This window comes from Delphinus delphis, chromosome 12 (assembly GCF_949987515.2).
Source record: "Delphinus delphis chromosome 12, mDelDel1.2, whole genome shotgun sequence".
NCBI lineage: Eukaryota > Metazoa > Chordata > Mammalia > Artiodactyla > Delphinidae > Delphinus > Delphinus delphis.
Window position 1 is genome coordinate 59411296 of NC_082694.2, and position 24442 is coordinate 59435737.

Below are 24442 nucleotides of genomic sequence, written 5' to 3' on the forward strand. Positions count from 1 at the left end.
AGTAAATATGTGGCTTTTTGTGATTGGCTTCTTTCACTTAGCATAATGTTTTCAAGGTTCATCCATGTTGTAGCATGTATCAGTACTTCATTCCTTTTTATTACTGAATACTATTCCATTATATGGACATACCACATTTCATTTATTGATTCATCATATGATAGACATTTGGGTTATTTTGTGTCATGGAATTGTAGGTACACTTGCAAATATTTGAAACTTTCAGTTAATTTCTGAATGTACAGAGTCTACTGGATTAACAAGGCAGGGCATGATTTTCTTTTTTGTTTTTTGGTTTTTTTTTTGCGGTACGCGGGCCTCTCACTGTTGTGGCCTCTTCCGTTGCGGAGCACAGGCTCTGGACGCGCAGGCTCAGCGGCCACGGCTCACGGGCCCAGCCGCTCCGCGGCATGTGGGATCTTCCCAGACCGGGGCACAAACCCGTGTCCCCTGCATCGGCAGGCGGACTCTCAACCAGTGCGCCACCAGGGAAGCCCTTTTCTTTGTTTTTACTTTGATTTAACCAGAGCCACTGACACTTGATTAAAGTTTATTTGGAGATGCATTTTAAGTTCTTTAGCAGTAGCAGTAGTAGTGTGGAAATGAATGAACTTGTTTTATTCAAGCTTTAACTTTTTCTCCATTTTATGATTTTTTTGTTGTTGTTACTTTGTTAGATAGTGACTTTTCCCTGCTAAAGAAAGGGCTCCATATCGAAAACGTTTCCTTTTATCCCCTTCAAGTTGAAAAGGAATCAGAGCCTGAGGAGGAGACAGATGAGGATGAAGGTCCTGCACCAGTTATGGTGGAGAATGAAAGCTATGTCAACCTTAAGAAAAAGATTTCCAAAAGATATGACTGGCAGGCAAAATCAGTACATGCTGAGAATGTCAAAATCTGCAAGCAGTTCCGAATAAAACAGGTAGGGTATTCTGAGAGAATGGCTAGCATTGCCTCCCTAATGTATGGATGAAGGGATTGGGAATTAGGAAGCTTTGGCTACTCTCCATGGTATACTCTCAGCTCTCTTTTACTCTGATTGGGCAAAGTTTCTGCATGCCATAGCAAACTTGGATGCATGTTCCAGATAGTTTTGGAAAATCCAATGGCTGATGAAAATGAAACACATATATACCAAATATTCTGAGAATCATGTGGCTTTGTTACTATGATAGAAATCTGATAAGTGAAAGGAAAAGTAGTACTGTGATTTACATTAGAAATCACAGTATAGAAAAGGAGAAGGAGAAGGAGGGACTCTTACCCCATTTCAAAGGCTCACAGGATAAATAATTTGCCCAAGGTCACATAGCTGGTAAGTGGCAACACAGGGTTTCAAGCTAATTCTCTCTGTTTTCAAAGTCCATGTTGTTTTTACCCCATTCAGGGGTAAAAATAAGATTATTTTAAAAGAACTCATAAGTGAAGTATTAGGGCAGAGTTGGATGGAGGATAAAGACGAGTTGCTTAACGAGTTTGGGGATTAGATTAGATGCTATCTAAGGCCCTTCCGATTCTAAAGTTCTGTGATTCTGATTTTTGACAGAGTATATATAACACTAGTACATATATACCGCAACACCCATAGAATGTCAAATTGACTAGAAAATCACACCATAAATAATAAGATGGTGGAAATAAAAAATTACACATTCAGTTTGAACAGTGTGTTTAGAGGTGATAAAATTACATGCAGAAAATGTGTATGTTAATATAAATGTTAGTATAAATTTCTTACATTAGTCAAAAATACATCCACAGTTTTAACCTACAGTACAATGTTTATAGCATTGGCCATTAGATGTCAAACTGAGTTACATAGATGTGGTGATTGGCCAAAAAGAACCCTTTAAATGAGGGAGTATTCAGAAACAAAACAAAACAAAACAAAAAAGATGAGGGCATGTCAGAAGGACTCAGGAATCAACCTGGAAAAGCTCCCAATAGCCAAAATGAAATAATGAGAGCAACAAAATAAATTGGATTATATCGTAGGTATTGGATGTACAGTATTGGATTATAAGCCAGGAATTTAAAAAAAAGAAATCTATAAATCCATACCAGTTTATTTTTATTTATTTATTCTCGACAGATAAAAATTGTATATATTTAAGATGTTAAAAAAAAAAGAACCATTTAGTGAGTTCTATTACCGTTAGTGATTTTGGTAAAAATCTGATACTGTGTAGAACTATGCTGTCTTGTATGGTAGCCCCTAGCCATGGGTAGCTATTTAAAGTTAAATTTATTAAAATTAAATAAAATAAAACATTCAGGTCCTCGACAGCACTGATCACAGTTCAAGTGCTCAACAATCACATGTAGCCAGAGGTTGCTATGTTGGACCACGCAAACAGAACATTTCCATCAGCACGGAAAGTTCTGTTGAACAGTGCTAGTATAGAGACTTACAGAAAGAGCTGGATAGGTGCTAAGAGGGGTTATTTCTCTTATAAGATCCTTCAGTTCATTCAGATGTAGGAAAGCCACACAGATCCCACAGCTTATTCTGGCTGATTCTCGGAACAGCCTTCTGACTAAAGTCACCAGCATCCAGCCCCCAACACATCTGCACTTTCTGTCTGTAAACAAATTGGTGAAGAAAGAGCAGAAAGGGGAGGTCTAACTATGGGATTCCACATTCAGAGCTTTGTGAAAGGTGACTGAAAGTAACCAAACTGATGTCTTATCTTTTATATTATTAGGCCTCCAGACAGTTCCAGTCAATTCTGCAAGAAAGACAATTACTCCCTGCTTGGGAAGAAAGAGAAAACATTCTTAAACTGTTGAGCAAGCACCAAGTGCTTGTTATAAGTGGTATGACTGGGTAAGAATGTGATTTATTTCTAATTCAGCTTTCATCTATAGATACGGTGTGTGCCCTGGTTACCACCACCAGTTCTACTTTAAAAAAAAAAAACAGTTGCTGGTGTTATTTGTGCTTTTTCCTGTTAAATATTGAATAATATTTCACAGAGGCAAATAATGTGGCAACTGTAGCCTATAGAGCCAAATTACAAAAAAACAAACAAAACTCAGAAATTTAGGATTTTTTTAAAAAAATTATTTATTTATTTTATATTTATTGTCGGCAGTGTTGGGTCTTTGTTTCTGTGCGAGGGCTTTCTCCAGCTGCAGTGAGCGGGGGCCACTCTTCATCGCGGTGCACGGGCCTCTCACTGTCGTGGCCTCTCCCGTTGCGGAGCACAGGCTCCAGACGCGCAGGCTCAGTAGTTGTGGCTCACGGGCCCAGCCGCTCTGCGGCATGTGGGATCTTCCCGGACCGGGGCACGAACCCATGTCCCCTGCATTGGCAGGCGGATTCTTAACCACTGCGCCACCAGGGAAGCCCAGAAATTTGGGAATTTATAGATATTGTATACCTCTGCCTTAAGACAATTTTAAGGCAAAAGGCCTAGCTGAAGGCTTTTAACAAGGCCCATTTTAAAATGTTAAGGACAGTTCCAGAACATTTAGCTTGAAACTTCAGAAATGAATTTTCTAAATTTATTCTTATTTCCTTAAAGCTTTTGTTTAAGAACAACTTAGGGTACATTATTTTTCCTGTTCCACACTCTCCATATGTTATCCAAACCTATTTGGCAGGGACAAGTTGCAGGCTTAATCTAGTTCTGTATTCAAGGGTCTTCAATTTAATAATTACATTTGTGCCCAGACTCACAGATACAGTAGTAACTTTGTATCTTCCAGTTTCTTATCTTTTACACCTCGGTCAGTACTTTGGTATAGCCAAAGCAATACCACACCAATGGGAAAAATATAAAGTATTTTAATAATCATAAGATAATATTCCTGTTTCTTCAGGATTCACATGTAGAGTTCACATTCCTGAAGGCATTTATAGAGCTTAACCTAATGTTTATTCAGTAGTCCCAGTTTTACAAATAATAGTGAACTATTATTTGATTGCCCTGTTAACCTAAGTGCAAATTCCTAGGAGTTATCAGCTATAGGTAATAAGTCAGTAGGTAGGTTTAGAAGATAGATGAAGCTGAACAACTTTTATTCTAATTAGCTTCTTACTTTCCTCATTGGATATGATTGCTTCTTTAGTTAACTAGAGCACTTGAAAACTCTTATTTTAGGACTTATTTGTTTTGACATACAGATGTGGGAAAACCACACAGATTCCACAGTTTATTCTGGATGATTCTCTGAACGGACCACCTGAGAAGGTGGCTAACATCATCTGTACCCAACCCCGACGAATCTCTGCGATCTCTGTCGCCGAACGCGTTGCTAAAGAAAGAGCAGAGAGAGTGGGTCTGACTGTGGGATACCAGATCCGGTTAGAAAGTGTCAAGGTTTGTATGCTTTTCTTATTTCCTGATGACAGAAATTTACAATTTTCAAGTATAAAGAACCCTTGGGGTCTGAAGATTCTGGGCAAGTTGGAATATATACTTCAATAGGGCTGAAGTCCTTTTAGAAATATTTTGGTTTAAACTCTTTCTGGGCTGTACTTAATTTCCTCTGTAAAGACCTTCTATTCTTTATTGGCAGAAGTGATCTAGTAGGTGCTGCTTTGTTCCTAAACTGGGACTTAATCCATTTAACCAAATATGGAATGAACAAATTCAGAATTGATTTCATCACTCACTGTTATTTTTATGTTTTATAATAATTTTTGAATGCTTTCTACGAGTCTTAAAAGTTTGATGTAAAGTAGAAAAGCTTTTGTTGTTGCCAGCAAGAAACTACGCATTTAGTTTCTTGGTTTATATTAAAATAGAACTGCTGGTGTTTTCAGTATTCTTTATCCCTATCCATTAAAAATGGCTTTGCCAGGAAAGTGTTTCCTTTTTTCAGAAAGTTCATTAAAGCTTTCTATGCCCTTTTACGTGTAAGTCCTCAGCCACCAGACTGTTATACTGCACCACAGGAGTGCTGCTAAGAAGGCTAGAGGGGGACACAGCCCTACAAGGAATCACCCATATCATTGTTGATGAAGTCCATGAGAGGACAGAGGAAAGGTAAGGCAAAGATTTTACAGATGAATACACACACACGTCAAATGAAGACATGGCTGAAAGGATTTTATTCTGCTTCCAGTTAAGTTCCTTAGAGCTAGTAATGGTAATTGCCATAGGGAAGGCTTAAGTTAGAGAAGAGGAACTGCCTTCCTGGTCTCCAGGGTCTGTGACACGAAAAATGCTAGGAGAGCACATGTTCATCACTGGAAGAGTCATCCTATTAGCGGGACATCGTCTAATAAGAGGCACCATGCTGAGCTGGGTGCTGTACTTAGCAGGAATATCAGATGTAATGCATGCTATAGCTGATGGATTGGTCAATATGTGCTTCCTTCTTTGTGCATTTGGTCAGTCATTCAGTCCTGACATTCATTCATGTATTTATTGAGCCTGCATTAAGTGCCAAGTGGCCTATTAATTGCTGGGGATACTGCAGTGAACAAACATATATGTTTCCCCTTTATGTCTTATGATCTGGTAGGAAAAACAAATAATGAATAGGTAAATAAACAAGTAAGTAAATAACTACAAATTGGAATAAGTACCATAAAGGAATAAACAGGATGCTGTGTTTGGGGGGAGAGAGCCACGAGATAATCAGAGATTATATCTCTGAAGAGATTACATTTAAATTAAAAACAGAAGTATGAAAAGGAGTCTCATGAGATATATGAGGGCAAGGTCAGCATTTGCAAGGACTCTGCAGTGGTAAAGGGCTTCATGAGTCCAAAAACTGGAGGAAGGCCAGTGTGCAGCTGGTATGTAGTGAATGAGGGGAAAAGTGACAGCTAAAAAAAGCAGGAGACTATGCACCATTAATAATAAAGCATTTGGATTTTACTTTAATGGAATTAGAAGTCATTAAAGGGTCAAGGTATAAAATCAAAATTCTCAATATTTTAAAATGAAGGGCCAGGTAAATAGATGGCATTGATCATAGTTTGTCGTGTAGATCATGCTCTAAAGTAGTAAAAAAAGTGGTGGGAAAAAGAGAGATGATCCTGTGCAAATCATGAGGCTTTCCCAAAAAGGACTATATTATTATTAATATCTTGAGAAGAAGAAAGTCTAAGTAAAGTTGATGGGCTGACAGAGAAGCAGAAAATAGATCATAGCAAAACTAAAAAAAAAGAAACAAACATGAAAAGAGGTCCCAGCTATTGCTGATAAAAAGTTTTTAAAAAATGAACGGGGAAGACATGTAAACAGAAGACTATTTGTTAGAAGAAATAAATACACTAATATAGTAGTAATTAAGAAATATAAAGAAATTTGAAACTAAAGAAAAAGATTTTTATATAAAAAGAATATATCAGGGAATTCCATGGTGGTCCAGTGGTTAATACTCAGCGCTTTCACTGCTGGGGCCCTGGACTTGATCCCCGGTCAGGGAACTTAGATCCTGCAAGCAAGCGGCGTGATGTGGCAAAAAAATTTTAAAAAGAATAAAAAGAATAGATCAAAATAAAAGGAAATATTTCCTAGAACAAGACAATAATAAATTTTAAATAGCTATATAGAAAACACTGAAAGTCTTTGAGGGGCAAATAATCTTTACGTAGAGACTCCAGAAAACAGTGGGGAAAAAAATAAATGGTAAATAATGTCACTTTGCACCTAAATGTTTGAAATGATCATTTGAAATAATTTATTTTAACAGAATCACTGAACAACCTAAAAGAGGGAATCAAATAAAACATTCAGCCAAACTAATAATATTTAAATGATTGTATTATAAAAATAAAATTTTAATTTTAGGGGAAATTATATCCAATGTAATTTTGAACATAAAGAGTAGCTTTGGGTTTCATAACATTTATACTTCCACAAACTCAGTGAAACTGGAAGATAGCTCTGGATCTGGTTCCTGGCTGCAATGATGTTCTCAAAGAGATTTTTATAAAACCTAATGACCTATAGAATATCAACAGTTAAAAACAAAGTATTTTCACATCCGAATAAAGATAAATTACACACTGGAGAAGGGAGATTTGAGCATTTACAAATACCAGTCTTTGGGAATGGAGTACACAAATTATAAGAAAAAGTAGGGGAATATTTGCTAGCTCTGACTGAAAGAGGCAGAAAATAGGGGGTGGTGGTGTGATGAATTGGGAGATTGGGATTGACATGTATACACTAATATGTATAAGATGGATAACTAATAAGAACCTGCTGTATAAAAGATAAATAAAATTTAAAGATTAAAAAAAGAAAGTAAAATCTAGGAACCAAGATCAGTTAAAAAATAAATAAGATAAAAGGTTGAATATAGAAAATTTAGTTATATTTGTTTAAAATTTTTAATACATTTTCTGATCATAGAGATAATGACATTATTCTAACACATTTAGGCAATATTAAATGTCAAGAAGAAGAATTTCTGTCCCTTATAGAATTGCTAATTACATGTTAACAATTTGTTCTGTTTTCTTCTGGGAGTATATTGGGAGTTAGCAGAGAGATGTATCTCCACAAACACTATTGGGATTATATACTGTTGTGTGCTGCATGTGGTCTAATATTCAATATGAGAGCATGAACTATCTTTGAAATTATTGCTAATAATTGCATGAGGAAATTCTAACGTGTGGATGTACCATAAGTTACTTAACCATTTACCTATTGTTATATTATTTTCCTTTTCCCTAAAAAAGAAAAAGAATAGTCATAAATGTAATTAAATTGGCTCATTAAAGAAAACTAAGTAGTTCAAGAATATACTCATTAAAAATTCAAACAAGGGCTTCCCTGGTGGCGCAGTGGTTGAGAGTCCACCTGCTGATGCAGGGGACACGGGTTCGTGCCCCTGTCCGGGAAGATCCCACAGGCCTCGGAGCCTGTGCATCCGGAGGCTGTGCTCCGCAACAGGAGATGCCACAACAGTGAGAGGCCCGTGTACCGCCAAAAAAAAAAAAAAAAAATTCAAACAACACAGATAAAGTGAAAGTCCCCTGTAACACTCCCAAACCATTCCCAGTCCCTGCCCCAGAGATAACTACAGTGATCAGATTGGTGATATGTCCTACTGTACATTGACATATATGCTTGCTTTGTCAGAAATAGGTACTTTTATTTCCAGAACTTTTTTTTCTAATACAAATTATATATTCACTTAGTAAATCAATAAACATTTATTGAGCACCTACTATATCCCAGGCAGTGCTCCAGGTACTGAGTAGTATCTTGTAGAACAAAATAACCAAAATCCCCATCCTCATAGAGCTTATATTCTAGTGAGAGAGCCCAACAATAAGCAAGATAAAGAAGTAAAATATAAAGTATGTTTGTTAAGTGCTAAGAAGAGAAAGGGTAATATGAAATGCAAGGGAGGGGAACATTTGAAATTTTAAACATGGTGGCCAGGGAAGGCCTAGCTGCAAAGGTACATTTTGAGTAAAGACTCAAAGAAAGTGAGTGAGTGAGCTACCTCTTGAATGTCTGGGAGAAGCCCTTTCTAGGCACATTAATAACATGTGCAAGGGACCTGGGGTCCATGTCTCAAAGACAGCAAGGAGGACAGTGTGGCTGGAGCCAAGTGATGAAGGGGGAGAGCGACAGGAAATGAGCAGTGAGGGTACAGATCATGTCACATAGGGCCTCGTTAGTGAGGACTTTGATAAGAAGTCGTTGAAGGATTTTGAGCAGAAGAGTGGCACAATCAGATTTACATTGGCACAGAATTATTGGTCTACCATACTGAGAATAGATTTTAGAGGGGCAAGGGCTGAAACAGGGAGGCCAGATAGGACATTGCTGTTCTGCGGTACATATTGTTCTACAGCTTGGGTTTCTTTCACTAACAATATCTCTTAGAGATGTTTTCATGTCTGTATCTAGAGCTCTACTTTATTCCTTTTATCTGCCTCATGTTATTCCTTAGAATGGATGATATTGTCATAATTAACCATTTCTTGGTTGATAGACATTTTGGTACTTTCCACTGATTTACAAACAATGCTATAATGAAAATCGTTGTATATACCTCTTTATCTACATGTAGATATCAAGAAGTGGAATTATCAAATGCAATGATGAATGCTGTTGGTATTTTGATTGGCACTACACTGAATTTAGTTTATTTGGTGGGAAATTGACATCTTTACAACATTAAGTCTTCACATCTAGGAACATGACACATCTTTCTATGAGTTATAAATTTTTTTCACATAAGTCTTACACTTACTTGAAATATGTCAAAGGTTATTAATTTTCATGTATTAAATTTTTTTGATCCTCAGATGTTTCTTTTATTTCCTCTAGTGACTTCTTACTGCTAGTTTTGAAAGACATTGTGTTGCAGAGACCAACTCTTCAAGTTATTCTGATGAGTGCAACTTTAAACGCTGAGCTCTTTTCAGAATATTTTAATTCCTGCCCAGTTATCACTATACCAGGTGATTAAAATCCATCATTAAATATGTATTGTCCTAATAAGCAAATATAATTATTTTAAAGTTCATTTGAGATATAAATGAATATTTATATCTGTTTCTAGAAAAGAATTGATTAGTTTGTAACAAATAAAATCATAACCATATAATGAAATTATTAAAGAGGTAATGTTATATTCATTTGCTGGGAGATTTCAATTTATATGTGCTTTTAAAAAAAAAGTCTAGGTTATTAGGATTTCTAGCATTCTGTTGTGTTTAACATCAGAATGTGAGTTTATAATGGTAATCTATCATAAAGGGAAAAGTTGTATCTGTGTATAGCATATTTGTTCATTGCTGTATTCTGCTAAACTTCTGGATATTGGTCCACTCTGGGACCAAGTGAAATTGGACAGTCTGTGTCTTCTTTTGGTGCTTTCACAGTCTCATTGTGGGATTAATTTATCACTTTGGGCTTTGGTTTATCATTCTGCAGTTGATTGGTAAAGAACAATTTGGAAACACTGAGTGGTGAATAATTCGTTCTAGTTGTAGAGGATATCGACAGTAGATTTAAAGATGAAATTATATGCTTGATCTAGAATACAATTGTTGACTGTTTAAAGGTCCCCTGCAGGGAAGCAGAGGGGGATAAAAAGGTTTAACAGATTTTTTTTAAAAAGAGGTTAAAAAAAGTCTTATTAGCAAATGATCATCTCTCCAACTATGCACTTCTGTTTTATTTACTAACTAGAACCTACTCCTTCCATTTTTATCATGAAAAGCTTTTTCTGAATACTTGTAAGACCACAGAGTAAATAGTACCTTACTGTGCCAGGCTTCATTTTAAGACAATTTTACATATACAAACAGTTTCAAGATAGTTGAACGGGTATTCTGAGACTTTTCTGTTTTATTTTCTTGTTTTCCTAGGTCGTACATTTCCTGTTGATCAATTTTTTCTGGAAGATGCAATTGCTGTGACAAGGTAAGGAAGATATTAATTAAAGTTTGGTGAAAGTCCTTGAAAACAGAATTACTATTTTACCTCCGTGTGCCTGGATACTAATAAACGGGTTAATTTTTCTTCTAATTTTTCTATTTGAGCATTTTGTTTTCTCCTTTCAGCGAATATTTATTATACAAATTATTTGAATTCAAAGGCAATATTATATATTAAGAGTACTGACTCAGGAATCCCTAATGTAGACTAAGGACCTTGGGTGATAATGATGTATGGATGTCAGTTCATCAGTTTTAACAAATGTACCACTCGGGTTGGGGATATTGCTAATGGGGGAGGCTATGCGTAGGGCAGGGAGCAGGGGGTGTATGGGGAATCTCTGTACCTTCTGCTCAGTATTGCTGTGAACCTAAAACTGCTTTAAAAAGTAAAGTCTGTTTAAAAAATGATGGGGGGGCTTCCCTGGTGGCGCAGTGGTTGGGAGTCTGCCTCCCGATGTAGGGGACGCGGGTTCGCGCCCCGGTCCGGGAGGATCCCACGTGCCGCGGAGCGGCTGGGCCCGTGAGCCGTGGCCGCTGAGCCTAAGCGTTCGGAGCCTGTGCTCCGCAACGGGAGAGGCCACAGCAGTGAGAGGCCCGCGTACCGCCAAAAAAAAAAAAAAAAAAAAAAGATTGGGAATTCCCTGGCGGTCCAGTGGTTAGGACTCGGCGATTTTACTGCAGTATACCCTGGGTTCAATCCCTGGTCGGGGAAACTAAGATCCCACGATTTTTGTGGCATGGCCAAAAAGATAAAATAAAATAAAAATAAAAAATGATGGACCAAATCTATGGAGAATTTAACATGGAAAAAAAAAGTACTAATTCTGCAGACAGACTACTAGTATTTAAATCCCTCTACTTAGCAACTGTAACATTGGTGAGTAGCTTAATCTCTCTGTGACTTAGTTTCATCATATGTAAAGTATGCATATTAAAAGTAGCCTCTTCAAGAGTTACGAGGATTAATTAATATTTGGAGTTAATACTTGCAAAGGGCTTAGAACTGTGCCTGGCATATATCAAATGCTTTATATATGTTAGCTATTATTATCATTATTATTCTGCCTTCAAGGAGTTTGCAGTACATATGAGTGTATAAGTTCTGTACCGGATAGAAGGTGGTAATGTCTGTTGGATATCAACAGATTTCTCCCCTCTGAAAGCTCTGCTTCCTCTTCCTACTCTTTGACCTTGAAGATTCCCCAGGGTTTTATCCTTGCACTGTTTCTTCTCACTGTTAAATTCTTGCTTGGCTCTCTAAGACTCATGTGATTTCAGCTGTCACCCCTGTGCTGAGAACTCCCAGATTGGTATTTTCATTCCTGACCTCTGAGCTCCAGAATGGAAACAACTTTGATGTCTGACACCTTAAACTCAACCCAGAATTTTTTCTTTCTCTTTGCTCCTTCCATTCCTAATAAGCCCCTTCCTAATTCTACATTATTTAATGATACACTATTCTCAAGCTAAAAACCCCGAAACAGTGGCTCTCAAACTTTAGTGTGCAGTAAGCATACTTGCAGAGCTTATTAAAATTGTTGTTTTGTGGGCCCAATCCCACTTCCACTGAATGTGAATCTCTGGGGAAATCATCTTTCAGCTAGTTTCCCTGTCTTTTTTCTCTCACTTTTCCAAATTCACTGCCTCCAGAATTATCTTAAAACAGAGCCAAAAGCATTCCAGTGTGTTCCCCACCAGCAATAGGGCACGGCAGACAGAATCCTGGACTGCTGGAAGAATAGCACTTGAATTGGGCAGAAGCAGAGCAACATTCTGCTGAATGAGCACGGAAAACAGGTGAATAGTGTCATTCCTCACCAACAGACCCGCATGCACAACCACACATTTCTTTGTCTTCTTTCCTCAGGTATGTGTTGCAGGATGGGAGCCCATATGCGCGCTCCATGAAACAGATGTCAAAGGAGAAGCTCAAGGCGAGGCGCAGCAGAACCGCGTTTGAGGAGGTGGAGGAGGACCTGCGCCTCTCCCTGCACCTCCACGATCCGGATTCCACCAAAGATGCCGTGCCAGATCAACAGTTAGATTTTAAGCAGCTCCTGGCCCGCTATAAAGGTAATGTGCTTCCTGGGGGGAATATTACAATTATGCCAAAGATAACTAGTTTTTCTCACGCCATGATCCAGAAGAAGAAAAACGTGGCTCTTGTTTCATAGTTACCTTGTCTTTAGTTCATCAGAACAACCTTAAACTTAGAAAAATAACAGTTCTAATACATATTAGATTAAAATTGTTATCATATTTACCAGTGGGTTTTTTCCTGATTGTAAATGTGTTCATTATAGAAAAATTGGGAGGTAGTAAAATATAAATTATATTCTTGAGTGTTTTGTAACTTTGCATTTTGATATGATTTCGAATTCAGAGTTAAAAATTTGCAAGACTACAGTGAACTCTCATATATCCTTTACCCTGATTCACCAATTATTAGCATTTTGCTTCATTTGCTTTATTGTTTGCTCTGGGTGCATATATATTTTTTTTTCCTGAATGTTTTGAGTGTAAATTGCAGATATGATGCTCCTTAACCCATAATATTTCAGTATGTATTTCCTCAGAACAAGGACATCCTCTTACATAACAATAGGATATGGGAATTCCCTGGCGGTCCAGGGGTTAGGACTCTGCCGCTTTCACTGCCGGGGCCCGGGTTCAATATCTGGTCGGGGAACTAAGACCCCACAAGCTGCACGGCATGGCCCCAAACAAAAACAAACAATAGGACATGATCAAAATGAAAACATTTAACACTAATACAGTACTACTGTTTAATCCACAGTCCATATTCTAATTTTGTCAGTTATTTCAATAATGTACTTTATTGCTATTTTTTTAAGTGGTACAGGACCCAACCGAAGATTACATATTGCATTCAGTCATCATGTGTCTTTAGTTTCTTTCTATGTGGAGAAATTTGCCAGCCTTTATTTTTCTTCTATGATTTACATTTTTAAGGAGTTTGGGCCAGTTATTTTGTAGAATGTCCCTCTGTTTGGGTTTATCTAACGTTGCCCCATGATTAATTTTAGGTAATGCATTTTTGGTTAGAAAACCACAGAAACAATGTTGAGTCCTTCTCAGTGCATCATATCAGGAGGCACATGATGTTGGTTCGTCCCATTATTAGCAGTATTAACTCTGATCATCTGGTTAAGGTGATGCCTACGTTTCTCCTCTGTGTAGTTACTATTTGTTCCCTTTGTAGTTAATTAAGTTAGTTGTGGAGAGAGATTTGAAACTATTTAGCCTATAACATCCTCAAAATTTCACCCACTAGTTTTAGCATTTTTCAGTAGGCCTCGAAAATGACATCTTTTTTCAGGGCCCACCCTGTGCTGAGCATTTTTATATATGTTGTTAGGTGCTCCCTCCTCCCATGCCGGACTCCACGCAGCTTTGTTCCTAGATAGTCTTCCATACGTTCAGCTGGGCTGAACCCATAGAAACCCTAAGGTTACTACTTTTGCTTTCTTCCTAAAGCCTAGACAGGTCTCAGCTGCCTTTCCTGCTCTCTTTTCTGTGGACTGCCACCCCAACTCCTCTTGGTCCTTCCAAAAAAAAAAAGAAAGGTGTTTACCTTTCAAGGAGTAAGAGCCTCCAACCCCGGTTACTGTGCTTCTATAGCAGAAAAGGCAAGTGAGTTTTCCTTTTTCTCCTTCCACCAAAGATGCAGTCCTGCATGGGAAATGGTAATCATAAAGGAATTAGGGCATTAGCCATTTGTTCTGCTGTTTAGGAAGATATACGTGGCTCCCAAACATTTCACTTAATCTTCCCAACATCCTGAGAAGTAAGGTTAAGAACATAGACATGTATCTTACAGACCTGGATTCGACTCCCCAGGCTCTCATAAAACCAGTTATATGCAAGTTCCTCATCCTCTCTATTCCTCAGTTTCCTTACCTATAAAATGCCGTTATTTAGGAGATTAAATAAGAATACAAATCCACAGCATAGTGCCCAGAGCTGGTAAGTGCAGATTTGTGATTCTCATGGAAATGTCTGACTCAAATGTGTTCTTTCTGTACATCATTCCAGCTGACAATTCCCATTTCCTTATTCTATTAAATTAGTTAACAGGAAAATCTCTTTGGTTTCTCTTTTGAAATTCCAGAGTTTTCTTTAAGAATTATGACTGGATCTAAGCCACGGTCTTTGTAATGTCAAGCACAGAGATATCAAAGTTCAGAAAGCACCTCTGAGAACTCTTTTCTAAGGATTTGAGGTTGGGAAACCTGGCTCTACCACTAGCTTCTGTATGATGCCGGGCTGATTGATCACTTAGCTTCTCGGAGTCTCCTCTTTCCTATGAAACAAAGACTTTATCTAGTTGATCTCAGTGCTCTCTTTCAGAAAATTAAACAATGTTCCCTAGCTCGATTTTTAAAACTTTTTCTAGTTAAAAAATAATAATAATCAGTCTTTTAAAATATATAAATGATTAGTAAAACCTGCCAAAGTATAAAAAAAAATTTTTTTTAATGATTTTCGTTTCCCTTTTTTTCAGTTAGCTGATTCTTTCTCCTTTTTGAAAAGTCTGGCTATTTGGAATCTTGGCAAATAAAAATGATTCCTGCTCTGCCATCCACACCCAACCACACTTTTGCTTGTGTAGCTTATTTCTTCCTTTCTTTCATTTTTTACCAACATAGGGTTCATTCTTCAGAACAACATTGTTTAGCAACTGCTTTTGCCTCTCTTCAAGCTTTTCAGCAAAGCGTAAAAAACTTCCCTTCCTTCATACCAACTACAGTTATTTTGCTCCAGTTAGACTCTATTTCAGGTGATGGGTCATTAGAAAGAACTAAAAAGAAAAGGCAGCCATCTTCAGAGAATTAGTCTCCCCAGGCATATGCTGTTTGTTTTTAAAAGAGCTGAGGCTTATAGTACAACACAAGGAAGTATGTCTTTTACTAGGCTTCCGATGAATTAGAAGGAGATTGCAGACCCTGAACCTGAGGGTCGATGGGTAGACTTCAGGGGTATTGGTGAAGCCATTAAAATCACATGTATTTTTCAGGGAAGATTCATAACTTTTATGATTTTCCCAAGGAACTTAAAAGTCACTGTTATAAAGTTGCTGCTGTAAAGTCACTGTTGTAAAGTAAAGCTGTGGCCTCTGTGCACTGATTTTCACAGTTACTGTTGCCTGGACTTTTGGCTGATCTGACTCACAAGTTGATTGAATCTGGAAAGGTTTTCTGAAATATATTTGATATATTTATATATCAAATGTATTTGATATATATACAGAGAGAATATACTTATATAATATATAAATATATATAATATATATCTGAAATATATATAAAATATATTTTATATGATAGATAAAAGGGGAAGGAAAGAGAAAAGTTAAAAGTTGCTTCTCTCGGCCTTTCCAGCAGGGGCAGGAGCCTGCTCTTTGGGTCATTGTTCAAGCAAAAAGTGCTTCTAGTGAGCCTGTATTTTCTGAGAGACTGAAGGAAAAAAGTTCATTTCAGTACATTAAATGTGAACATCTGTGTTATTAAATCAAATCAAGACACCCACTTAGTTCCCAGGCATATTTTCTTCAATAAGGTGTAACTATCCTGATTTTTACCTTTCTTTCAGGGGTTAGCAAATCAGTCATCAAAACAATGTCCGTTATGGATTTTGAAAAGGTTAATCTTGAATTAATCGAGGCCTTATTAGAGTGGATTGTGGATGGAAAGCACTCCTACCCTCCAGGTAACTGCTGCCTGTCTTAAGTGTGAGATGGCAAAGGGCAGGGAGTCTACTTCCTGAGATGGTGGGGATTGTGGGGACAGCCTCTCTTCCTGGAGCCCTCGCCCTGGTTCCTCACCTTTTCACCCCCAGTTGTGTGTACAGTTGCTTATTAGGTTTTTCAGGAGGAAATTTTACCGTTTACCTTTTGAGGAAGTTTTACCTTTTACCCACTGAGCAAAAAGATGTTAACAAGACAAAGTCCAAAATAAAGAAGGCTGAAAAGAAGGCCTGGGTGTCCACATGTCAACACTCAGTCCCTGGCTAAATGGAAGTCTAATAATGAGTGTTTGAATCATGTGAAGACTATACCTGGAGGCCACAGGGCAATGGGGTTAAGAGAACAGGCTTTGGAAAGTCTGATAAAATTCCCTGCTACTCCGAGCTCTGTTACCTTGGATAATAAAGTCCTTATCTTTTCTATGCCTCAGGCTCCTTGTTTGTAAAATGAAGACAATAATAAATCCTCTATGTTGAGGATTAAAAGAAACCATATACAAAGTGCTTAGCATAGTGCCTGACATATATTTAATGCCCAGTAGCTACTACCCCTAACAATATTATAGTTATGCTAGTATATTTATCATTGTTATTATTATCACTGTTACTACTACTACTCCTACTGTTATAACACAGAGCAATCCCTCCCTTCCCCTTGCTCAGTGTCTTCCCAGTGACCTCTTTACCTCATTTGTAGTCCGTTATCTCCAGAATGAATGTCCCAGATCTTCTCATAACTGAATCCTTCACATCATTCAGGTTTCCAACAAATGTCTTCTCTTCAGAGGAGTCTTCTCTGACCACCCTATCTGTTGTCTGTCCCCTCACTCTATCACAATATCCAAAAATGGTTTTCATTTTCAATATAGCACTCAACACTATCCAAAATTATAGTTCTGCTTACTGATGGTCTCCTTCAGTAGAATGTAAGCTCTTTAAGAATTTCTCGTGCACCACTGTATTCCTCAGACCCTAGAACAGAACCTGGAATCTTAGGTATGGAGTAAATATTTGTTGCATGAATAGATGCAGCCATTGTTGAGTGATAATTAAGTGGAATCGTAGATCAGAAAACTACATTATATGCTCACTACACAGTGCTTAATGGCTGCCCTCTTCTGATTAGATCTTAATCATTATGTGGTATTTTCTAAAGAAACGTGTGAGCCACATAAAATTATTGAAGTGCCTTGTTTCTCATTCCTTGGCAAGTAGCCATTGTTGGCTAATGCATTATCACTGGATGGAATATCTTATTTCATCCCAAAGGAAAAGACTATTACTGAAAAAAATCAAGTATAGCATCCAAAAAGAAATGTTAGAAAATTATCTGAATTCAAAGCAAAGTTGATACAGTGATTAGGCAGTTGGTGATATATTTGTGAATATTAAAGATATCCTTGATATAGATGGCCAAGCCATGAGGGCAGAGCAGATCAGAAGACACATAAAAATACAGACAAATTTTTTTTTCCATCCATATAGATTATTTTACCACTCTTAAATTTTGTGCTACTTTAGTAGAGAGAAGCATGGGGTAGGTAATGGAAAAAGCATGGATCTGGTACCAGAAACCCTATATTTGTTTTCATACTCCCCTCTTATTAAGTTCTGTGACCTGACCATGTTACTGAGTCACCTTAAGGGTACTATTAATCTTCTTAACGGGTGGTTATGAGGATCAAATGAGATAATATATGTGAACATTCTTTGTAAACTATGAAGTACAGTATTAAAACCAACCTTGAAAGATAATCTTTTGTCCTTCTTCAGAGTTCAATTTTTGTAATAATTTAGTTTCCTTATTTACTTAGTGGGGAGAATAACCATGATAAATTATTGGTCATGAGTTCCTTGTGGGCAGATCTTTGTTTTATTTTCCATTGTACCTAGCACAGAGCTGACAAAGACACCCAATAAATATTTGTGGGATTAAAGACGGGGTTAGTGAAGACAGTGTCAATTTCCTCTGTGAATAAAGCACAAAAGGAGGTGACTATTGCTGAGTGACTGCTCTTGGCACAGAGATACACTATAATCAGTTATCACTGCTTATTTTCTTTAATGTAAAATTTTAAAGCCCATAAACCATTATTATGGCATGGTAAGTTAATATACTGCCTCTTCAACACATATCTAAATTTAGATTACCAGATTGGCTGGCCAATTATAGTTTCTTTTTCTCATTTCCAATAAAATGTTTATGGATTTTATTTACTAATGGGGAGAAGAGTCTTCCTGTCATATAAGATTAGAAGGGTAACTCTTTCTATAGAAACAGAATGTCAGTGGCCAGTGCACTGAAGAAGTATGTTTAAAGCGCTTTGCTAATGATTCTTGTATAACGTAGGGCATTATATATTTCTACACATCATTTCTTTTTCTGTTTTCGAAAGATATAGTACCTCATTCATTCTGTAGTTATTAAGTCAGAAAATATATTCTAAAAGTTTGTTTTCCATTTAGTTCCCTGGGGACTTTACAAAGAAAAGAAAATGACTGTGAAAAATCTCAGATTATTACATTTTTCGTTTAAAATTAAATCTGTATTAGTTTTTTCTTTTTCACATCTATCAGATTGATTCTTTTTATATACCCAGGTGCTATACTTGTATTTTTACCGGGACTAGCAGAAATCAAAATGCTTTATGAACAGCTACAGTCTAATTCTCTATTCAACAACAGACGTAGTAATCGGTAAGTTAATTGCTTTCTATATTCTTAATCATCCATTGCAGTTACGTGTGAAAATGAATAACCAGGAAGACCTCTTTGACTGTCATCACCCTCTTTCAACCCTGGTGTCACTGCTCAAAAATATGTTTGTTTATGCCAGCTGGGAATAGACAAAACAGTTTGTTCCAGGGAGTCAGTCATTTCCATTCCATTATATAAAAATGTTTCTCTTCACTTAGCGTAGTGACTCAGCAAAATTGCATGTGCAGTTAACCCTAGAACAACACGGGTTTGAACTGCATGGGTCCACTTATACATGGATTTATTTCAGTGGTAAATACTATAGTACTACATGATACATGGTTAGTTAAATCCATGGCTGCAGAACCACAGATACAGAGGAACCACATATACAAAGGGCCAACTATAAATTATACATGGATTTTTGACTGCTCAGAGGATTGGCCTTCCCTAATCCGCATATTTTTCAAGGGTCAACTGTAATTTCAGTTGGCAGATACTGGGGATTGGAGAAGCCAGTGTTAATAACAACAAAGAAATGTTACCATTTTGAGAAAAAATAATTTTCAGTGGTTCCTATTCCAGTAGTAAGACAGACTGGGTGTGTCTTCATATCTAAGGGGACACTACTTGACAGATGAACACCCCCTAGAAATATAAGAGTGAAGTTTCTTAGCATACATGACTGTCTCTGTCTCTCTTTCTCTGAATTTAAAGGTAGGGAAAAAAATGATTCTTTGTTGGTTAGTGTGCTCCAGGCTTGTTACTTGTAGAATTGTAGAATGTCAACTATTTAGTCCTCTTGATTATTTACTAGTGAATTACACTCCAGTTTTTCCTAAGTTGATACAAAGTTTTTAGTTCATAGAACTGAGTAAATGTCTTTTAAGGGTCAGAAAGAACTTTCCCATTTAGAAGACCTGGGCCTTGAGGACAGGTTGTGGAGAAGCTGCTGATTTTCGGAGTCACATTGTTAGTTTTAATAGAAATTCACCCATTATAACCCAATTTCAGTGTTTTGTACTAGAACACTAAATCCTTTTTTTTTTTTTTTTAGATGTGTTGTTCACCCACTTCATTCATCTTTATCCAGTGAAGAGCAGCAGGCTGTGTTTGTAAAACCTCCTATCGGTGTAACTAAGATTATAATTTCCACCAACATTGCTGAGACATCCATAACCATCGATGATGTTGTCTATGTCATCGATTCTGGGAAAATGAAAGAAAAGAGGTATCCTCTTTTGGTGATGTAAGAGAGGGCCTAACGATGCCTCATTTGGAGCAAGACAGCTGTTAAAGGCTAATGCTATTAAGCTACATGGATTACGTTTGAAAAAATACTTTATGAAAACTCTGTAGATATGAGTGATTCTGTAGCTAGGATCATGAATCTTATATTCAAACAGAGGTAGAAATTTTAAGTTTTTACCTTAGAAATAATTATTTTTCCTTTTTCTTATATGCTTTACATGTGCTTGAATGAAAAAGAATTGGTATGGGAGGTGATGGAAATGTTAATTACCAAAAGGTTGGTAATCATTTCACAATGTATACATATATCAAAACATCACATTGTACACCTTAAATATCTGTAATTTTTATTTGTTGAAAATAAAATGAAAAAAAAATTTTTTTAATTGAATAAAGAAACTGTATGTAGTATATAGTACAGAAACCATTTAAATTAGCACAAAGTGCTCCCACCAGGGACTCAACTACCCCAGAACATGCGGGACACTATCCTTCTACAGAAGTAGGATGGTTCATCTGTTCCGTCCATGCTAAGTAAAATTTTGGCCACATTTTTATAAAGTAACTGCTTTTTACCTTTTCTTTTACTTTATAGATATGATGCCAGCAAAGGGATGGAAAGTTTAGAGGATACTTTTGTCTCTCAAGCCAATGCCCTGCAAAGAAAAGGTCGAGCAGGTCGTGTTGCATCTGGGGTCTGCTTCCATTTATTCACCAGCCATCACTTCAGTCACCAGCTTCTAAAGCAGCAGCTACCAGAAATACAAAGAGTGCCATTGGAACAGCTCTGTCTAAGGTACATCTTGATCCTTGTGTTCTGCTTCCGAAATGTCCCAACGTTTCTCACCCTAAGTTCCATGTTTTCTTTTACTTAGTAGAAGATGTTTTGCTAGGCGTGGACTTGGATGAACTCATTCATTTGCAAAGAAAGAGCTCTTCAGTGTTGCCTTTACCATTCCTTTTAACTTTCTACACATAAAGATCTCTTGCATTGCAGAGGATGGCCCTAAAATAGAGCTTAAGAATACATTTATAAGTCAGGAAAGTAATCTAACTTATCAAGAAATTTCTGCTAGGGCAACACCAATATTAAATCATCGCAGGGGGAAATCTACACCCTCATTATCAGTTAGAACAAAGTGCACAAAAGCAATTTGAAAACGCCATTATTTACCTGATGAACAAACAAGAACAAATATCATAAAATAGAATTTAACGAATGAATGATTAAACTCAGTGTTAGTGAAGCTGGAGAACCTTTGGTTCAACCTTTCTGAAACTTTGCGTAGCATATATAAGAACTCTAAAACTAGGGGCTTCCCTGGTGGCGCAGTAGTTGAGAGTTCGCCTGCCGATGCAGGGGACACGTGTTCGTGCCCCGGTCCAGGAGGATCCCACATGCCGCGGAGCGGCTGGGCCCGTGAGCCATGGCCGCTGAGGCTGCGCATCCGGAGCCTGTGCTCCGCAACGGGAGAGGCCACAACAGTGAGAGGCCCGCGTACCGCAAAAAAATAAATAAAATAAAACTATCCATGCTCTTTGACCGAGTCATTATTTTGAGGGAGTATGCCCATAAAATGTTTACCCAAAGGGAAAAAAGTTACTTGTAGAAAGATGTTACAGCTCTTCTTTTATCCAATAGGTGTATTTTGAGAGCCTTCCATTACATTAGTAAAAATGTAAAGGAATTATAAGTGAAATAAATAAACTTTATATATGTTAGATTTTTCTCTTTCGAAAATTGCCTAAATTCATAATTTAAAACAGCTTCTCAAGAGCTGTCACAAGGCAGGACACAATGCAGGTTAATTTTATAAACAATTATTATGCAATTTCAGATGTGGGAAAGAGAGTAGGTGGATCATTTGAATTTTATTTCATGATTTGAACCCACTGTTATAGAAAAAAGCATTTTGGAAGTTTATAGAGAGAAATATATTTTGAATCTCAGTAAATTTCAGAATCTGAAAGTGTTTCTGTAACTTATTGCTAGGAGAAGTAAAAGACATAAGAGATTTTTTTTTAACTTATTTAAACTGGCATGGTTTGGTTTATGAAAGCATATATTTGGGAAATTATAAATTATTTTCATTCACAGAAGAAGCTTACCTCTTTGTGTCATCCCACCAGAAATAAAAATGACAAATTGTTTTGTTTTGTTTTTTCAGAATTAAAATTTTAGAGATGTTTAGCACTCATAATCTCCAATCTGTGTTCTCTCGGCTTATTGAACCCCCGCACACTGATTCTCTCCGTGCCTCAAAAATACGATTACGAGACTTGGGAGCATTAACTCCAGATGAAAAACTGACCCCTCTAGGGTATCACTTGGCTTCTCTGCCCGTAGATGTGAGAATCGGAAAACTAATGCTGTTTGGGTCTATCTTCCGCTGTTTGGATCCTGCTCTCACCATTGCTGCGAGTCTAGCTTTTAAGTCTCCTTTTGTAAGTAAACAGCATCCATCTGAACTGGAGTCTGTAAGTCTCTCAGGGGACCATGGGGGCTTCAGGGTTATGTGAGCCCCTAATACTTTTCCTGTGAGTATATTATATGTGAATCTTTCAGGCACAATGTCTCTTAACTTTTATTGGATCCTCAAAGAAATCCATGCCCCAAATGAAGATTAAGAACTAGAGAGCCAGCTTATTTAAGTCATCTAAATGTGCTTTTTATGGATCTGCTTTACTTGCTCATTATAGGAAAACCAGAAAAGCAAGCAAGCAAAAAGTGCCCCTGCCTGATTTTAAAAAACAATAAATATATTGGAGTACTTTTTTCAGCAGCTTTGTTGAAATATAATTCACCCATGTGAAGTGTACAGTAGTTTTTAGTATTGTGCAGTCATCACCCTAGTCAGTTTTAGAACGTTTTTAATCACTTCATAAAAAAAAAACCTCTTAGGGGCAGGACAGGAATAAAGATGCAGACGTAGAGAATGGACTTGAGGACACGGGGAGGGGGAGGGGTAAACTGGGACGAAGTGAGAGAGTGGCATGGACATATACACACTACCAAATGTAAAATAGATAGCTAGTGGGAAGCAGCCACATAGCACAGGGAGATCAGCTCGGTGCTTTGTGTCCACCTAGAGGGATGGGATAGGGAGGGTGGGAGGGAGACGCAAGAGGGAGGAGATATGGGAATATATGTATATGTATAGCTGATTCACTTGGTTATACAGCCGAAACTAACACACCATTGTAAAGCAATTATACTCCAGTAAAGATGTGAAAAAAACAACAAAAAAAACCCACCTCTTAGCTTTCACTCTCCTGTTTCCCTCCAACCCCCCATCCACTCCATTCATAGATAACCACCAATCTCCTTGCTGTGTTCATAGATTTGCCTCTTCTGGACATTTCATATTAATGAAACAATGTAATATATAGTGTTTTGTGATCGGCTTCTTCACTTAGCATAATGCTTTTAAGAGTCATCTATGTTATAGCATGTATCAGTGCTTCATTCCTTTTATGACCAAATAATATTCCTTTGTATGGGTATACCACATTTCGTTTATCCATTCAGCACTTGAAGGACATTTGGGATTGTTTCCACCTTTGGCTATAAACATTCATGTACAAGTTTTTATGTGAACATATCTTTTCATTTGTCTTGGGTGTATACCTAGGAGTGAAATTATTGGGTCAAATACTATTTAACTTTTTGAGGAACTTCCAGACTCTTCCAGAGTAGTGGCATTTTACATTCTACCAGCATTTTATCAGGATTATAATTTTTCCACATCCTTACTAACACTTGTTATTATCTGACTTTATTATAGCTGTTCTAGGTGGTGTGACTTTGTGGTTTTTGATCTGTATTTCTCTAATGGCTAATGATATTAAACATCTTTTCAGTTTCTTATTGTCCATTTGTATATCTGTCAAGAAATGTCTTTTTATTATTTGTCCTTTTATTATTGAGTTATAAGAGTTCTTTATATATTCTGGATATAAGTTCCTTAACAGATACATGATTTGCAAATATTTTCTCCTATACTATGGGTTGCCTTTTTCACTTTCTTGATCTGTTCTTTGAAATACAAAAGTTTTTATTTTTATGAATTCCAATTTATCTAGTTTTTTTGTTGCTCGAGCTTTTGTTGTTGTCATGGTTAAGAATCCATTGCCAAATCCAAAGTCTTGAAAATTTATCCTTATGTTTTTTCCTATAAGTTTTATAGTTTTAGCTCTTACATTATGGTCTTTGGTCCATTTTGAGTTAGTTTTTGAATATAATGTGAAGTGAGAATCCAGCTTCATTCTTTTGCGTGTGACTGTACTGTTGTCCCATCACCATTTGTTGAAAAGACTATTCTTTCCCCACTGAATGGTGTTAGCATTCTTGTC

General features: G+C 37.1%; 1 protein-coding gene across 5 annotated transcripts in view; it reads left to right on the plus strand.

Moving 5' to 3' along the window:
* Positions 1-24442, plus strand: part of DHX57 (DExH-box helicase 57) — a 57195-nt gene that overhangs the window by 18463 nt on the left and 14290 nt on the right. For all 5 annotated transcript variants that reach the window (XM_060026772.1, XM_060026771.1, XM_060026773.1 and 2 more), the window contains 12 exons: positions 744-922; positions 2706-2827; positions 4130-4325; positions 4870-4994; positions 9258-9391; positions 10304-10358; positions 12243-12448; positions 15989-16105; positions 18742-18838; positions 19896-20069; positions 20685-20885; positions 22258-22534. In XM_060026772.1, the coding sequence (XP_059882755.1) occupies positions 744-922; positions 2706-2827; positions 4130-4325; positions 4870-4994; positions 9258-9391; positions 10304-10358; positions 12243-12448; positions 15989-16105; positions 18742-18838; positions 19896-20069; positions 20685-20885; positions 22258-22534 (1883 nt within the window). The remainder of the gene's footprint in view (positions 1-743; positions 923-2705; positions 2828-4129; positions 4326-4869; positions 4995-9257; positions 9392-10303; positions 10359-12242; positions 12449-15988; positions 16106-18741; positions 18839-19895; positions 20070-20684; positions 20886-22257; positions 22535-24442) is intronic.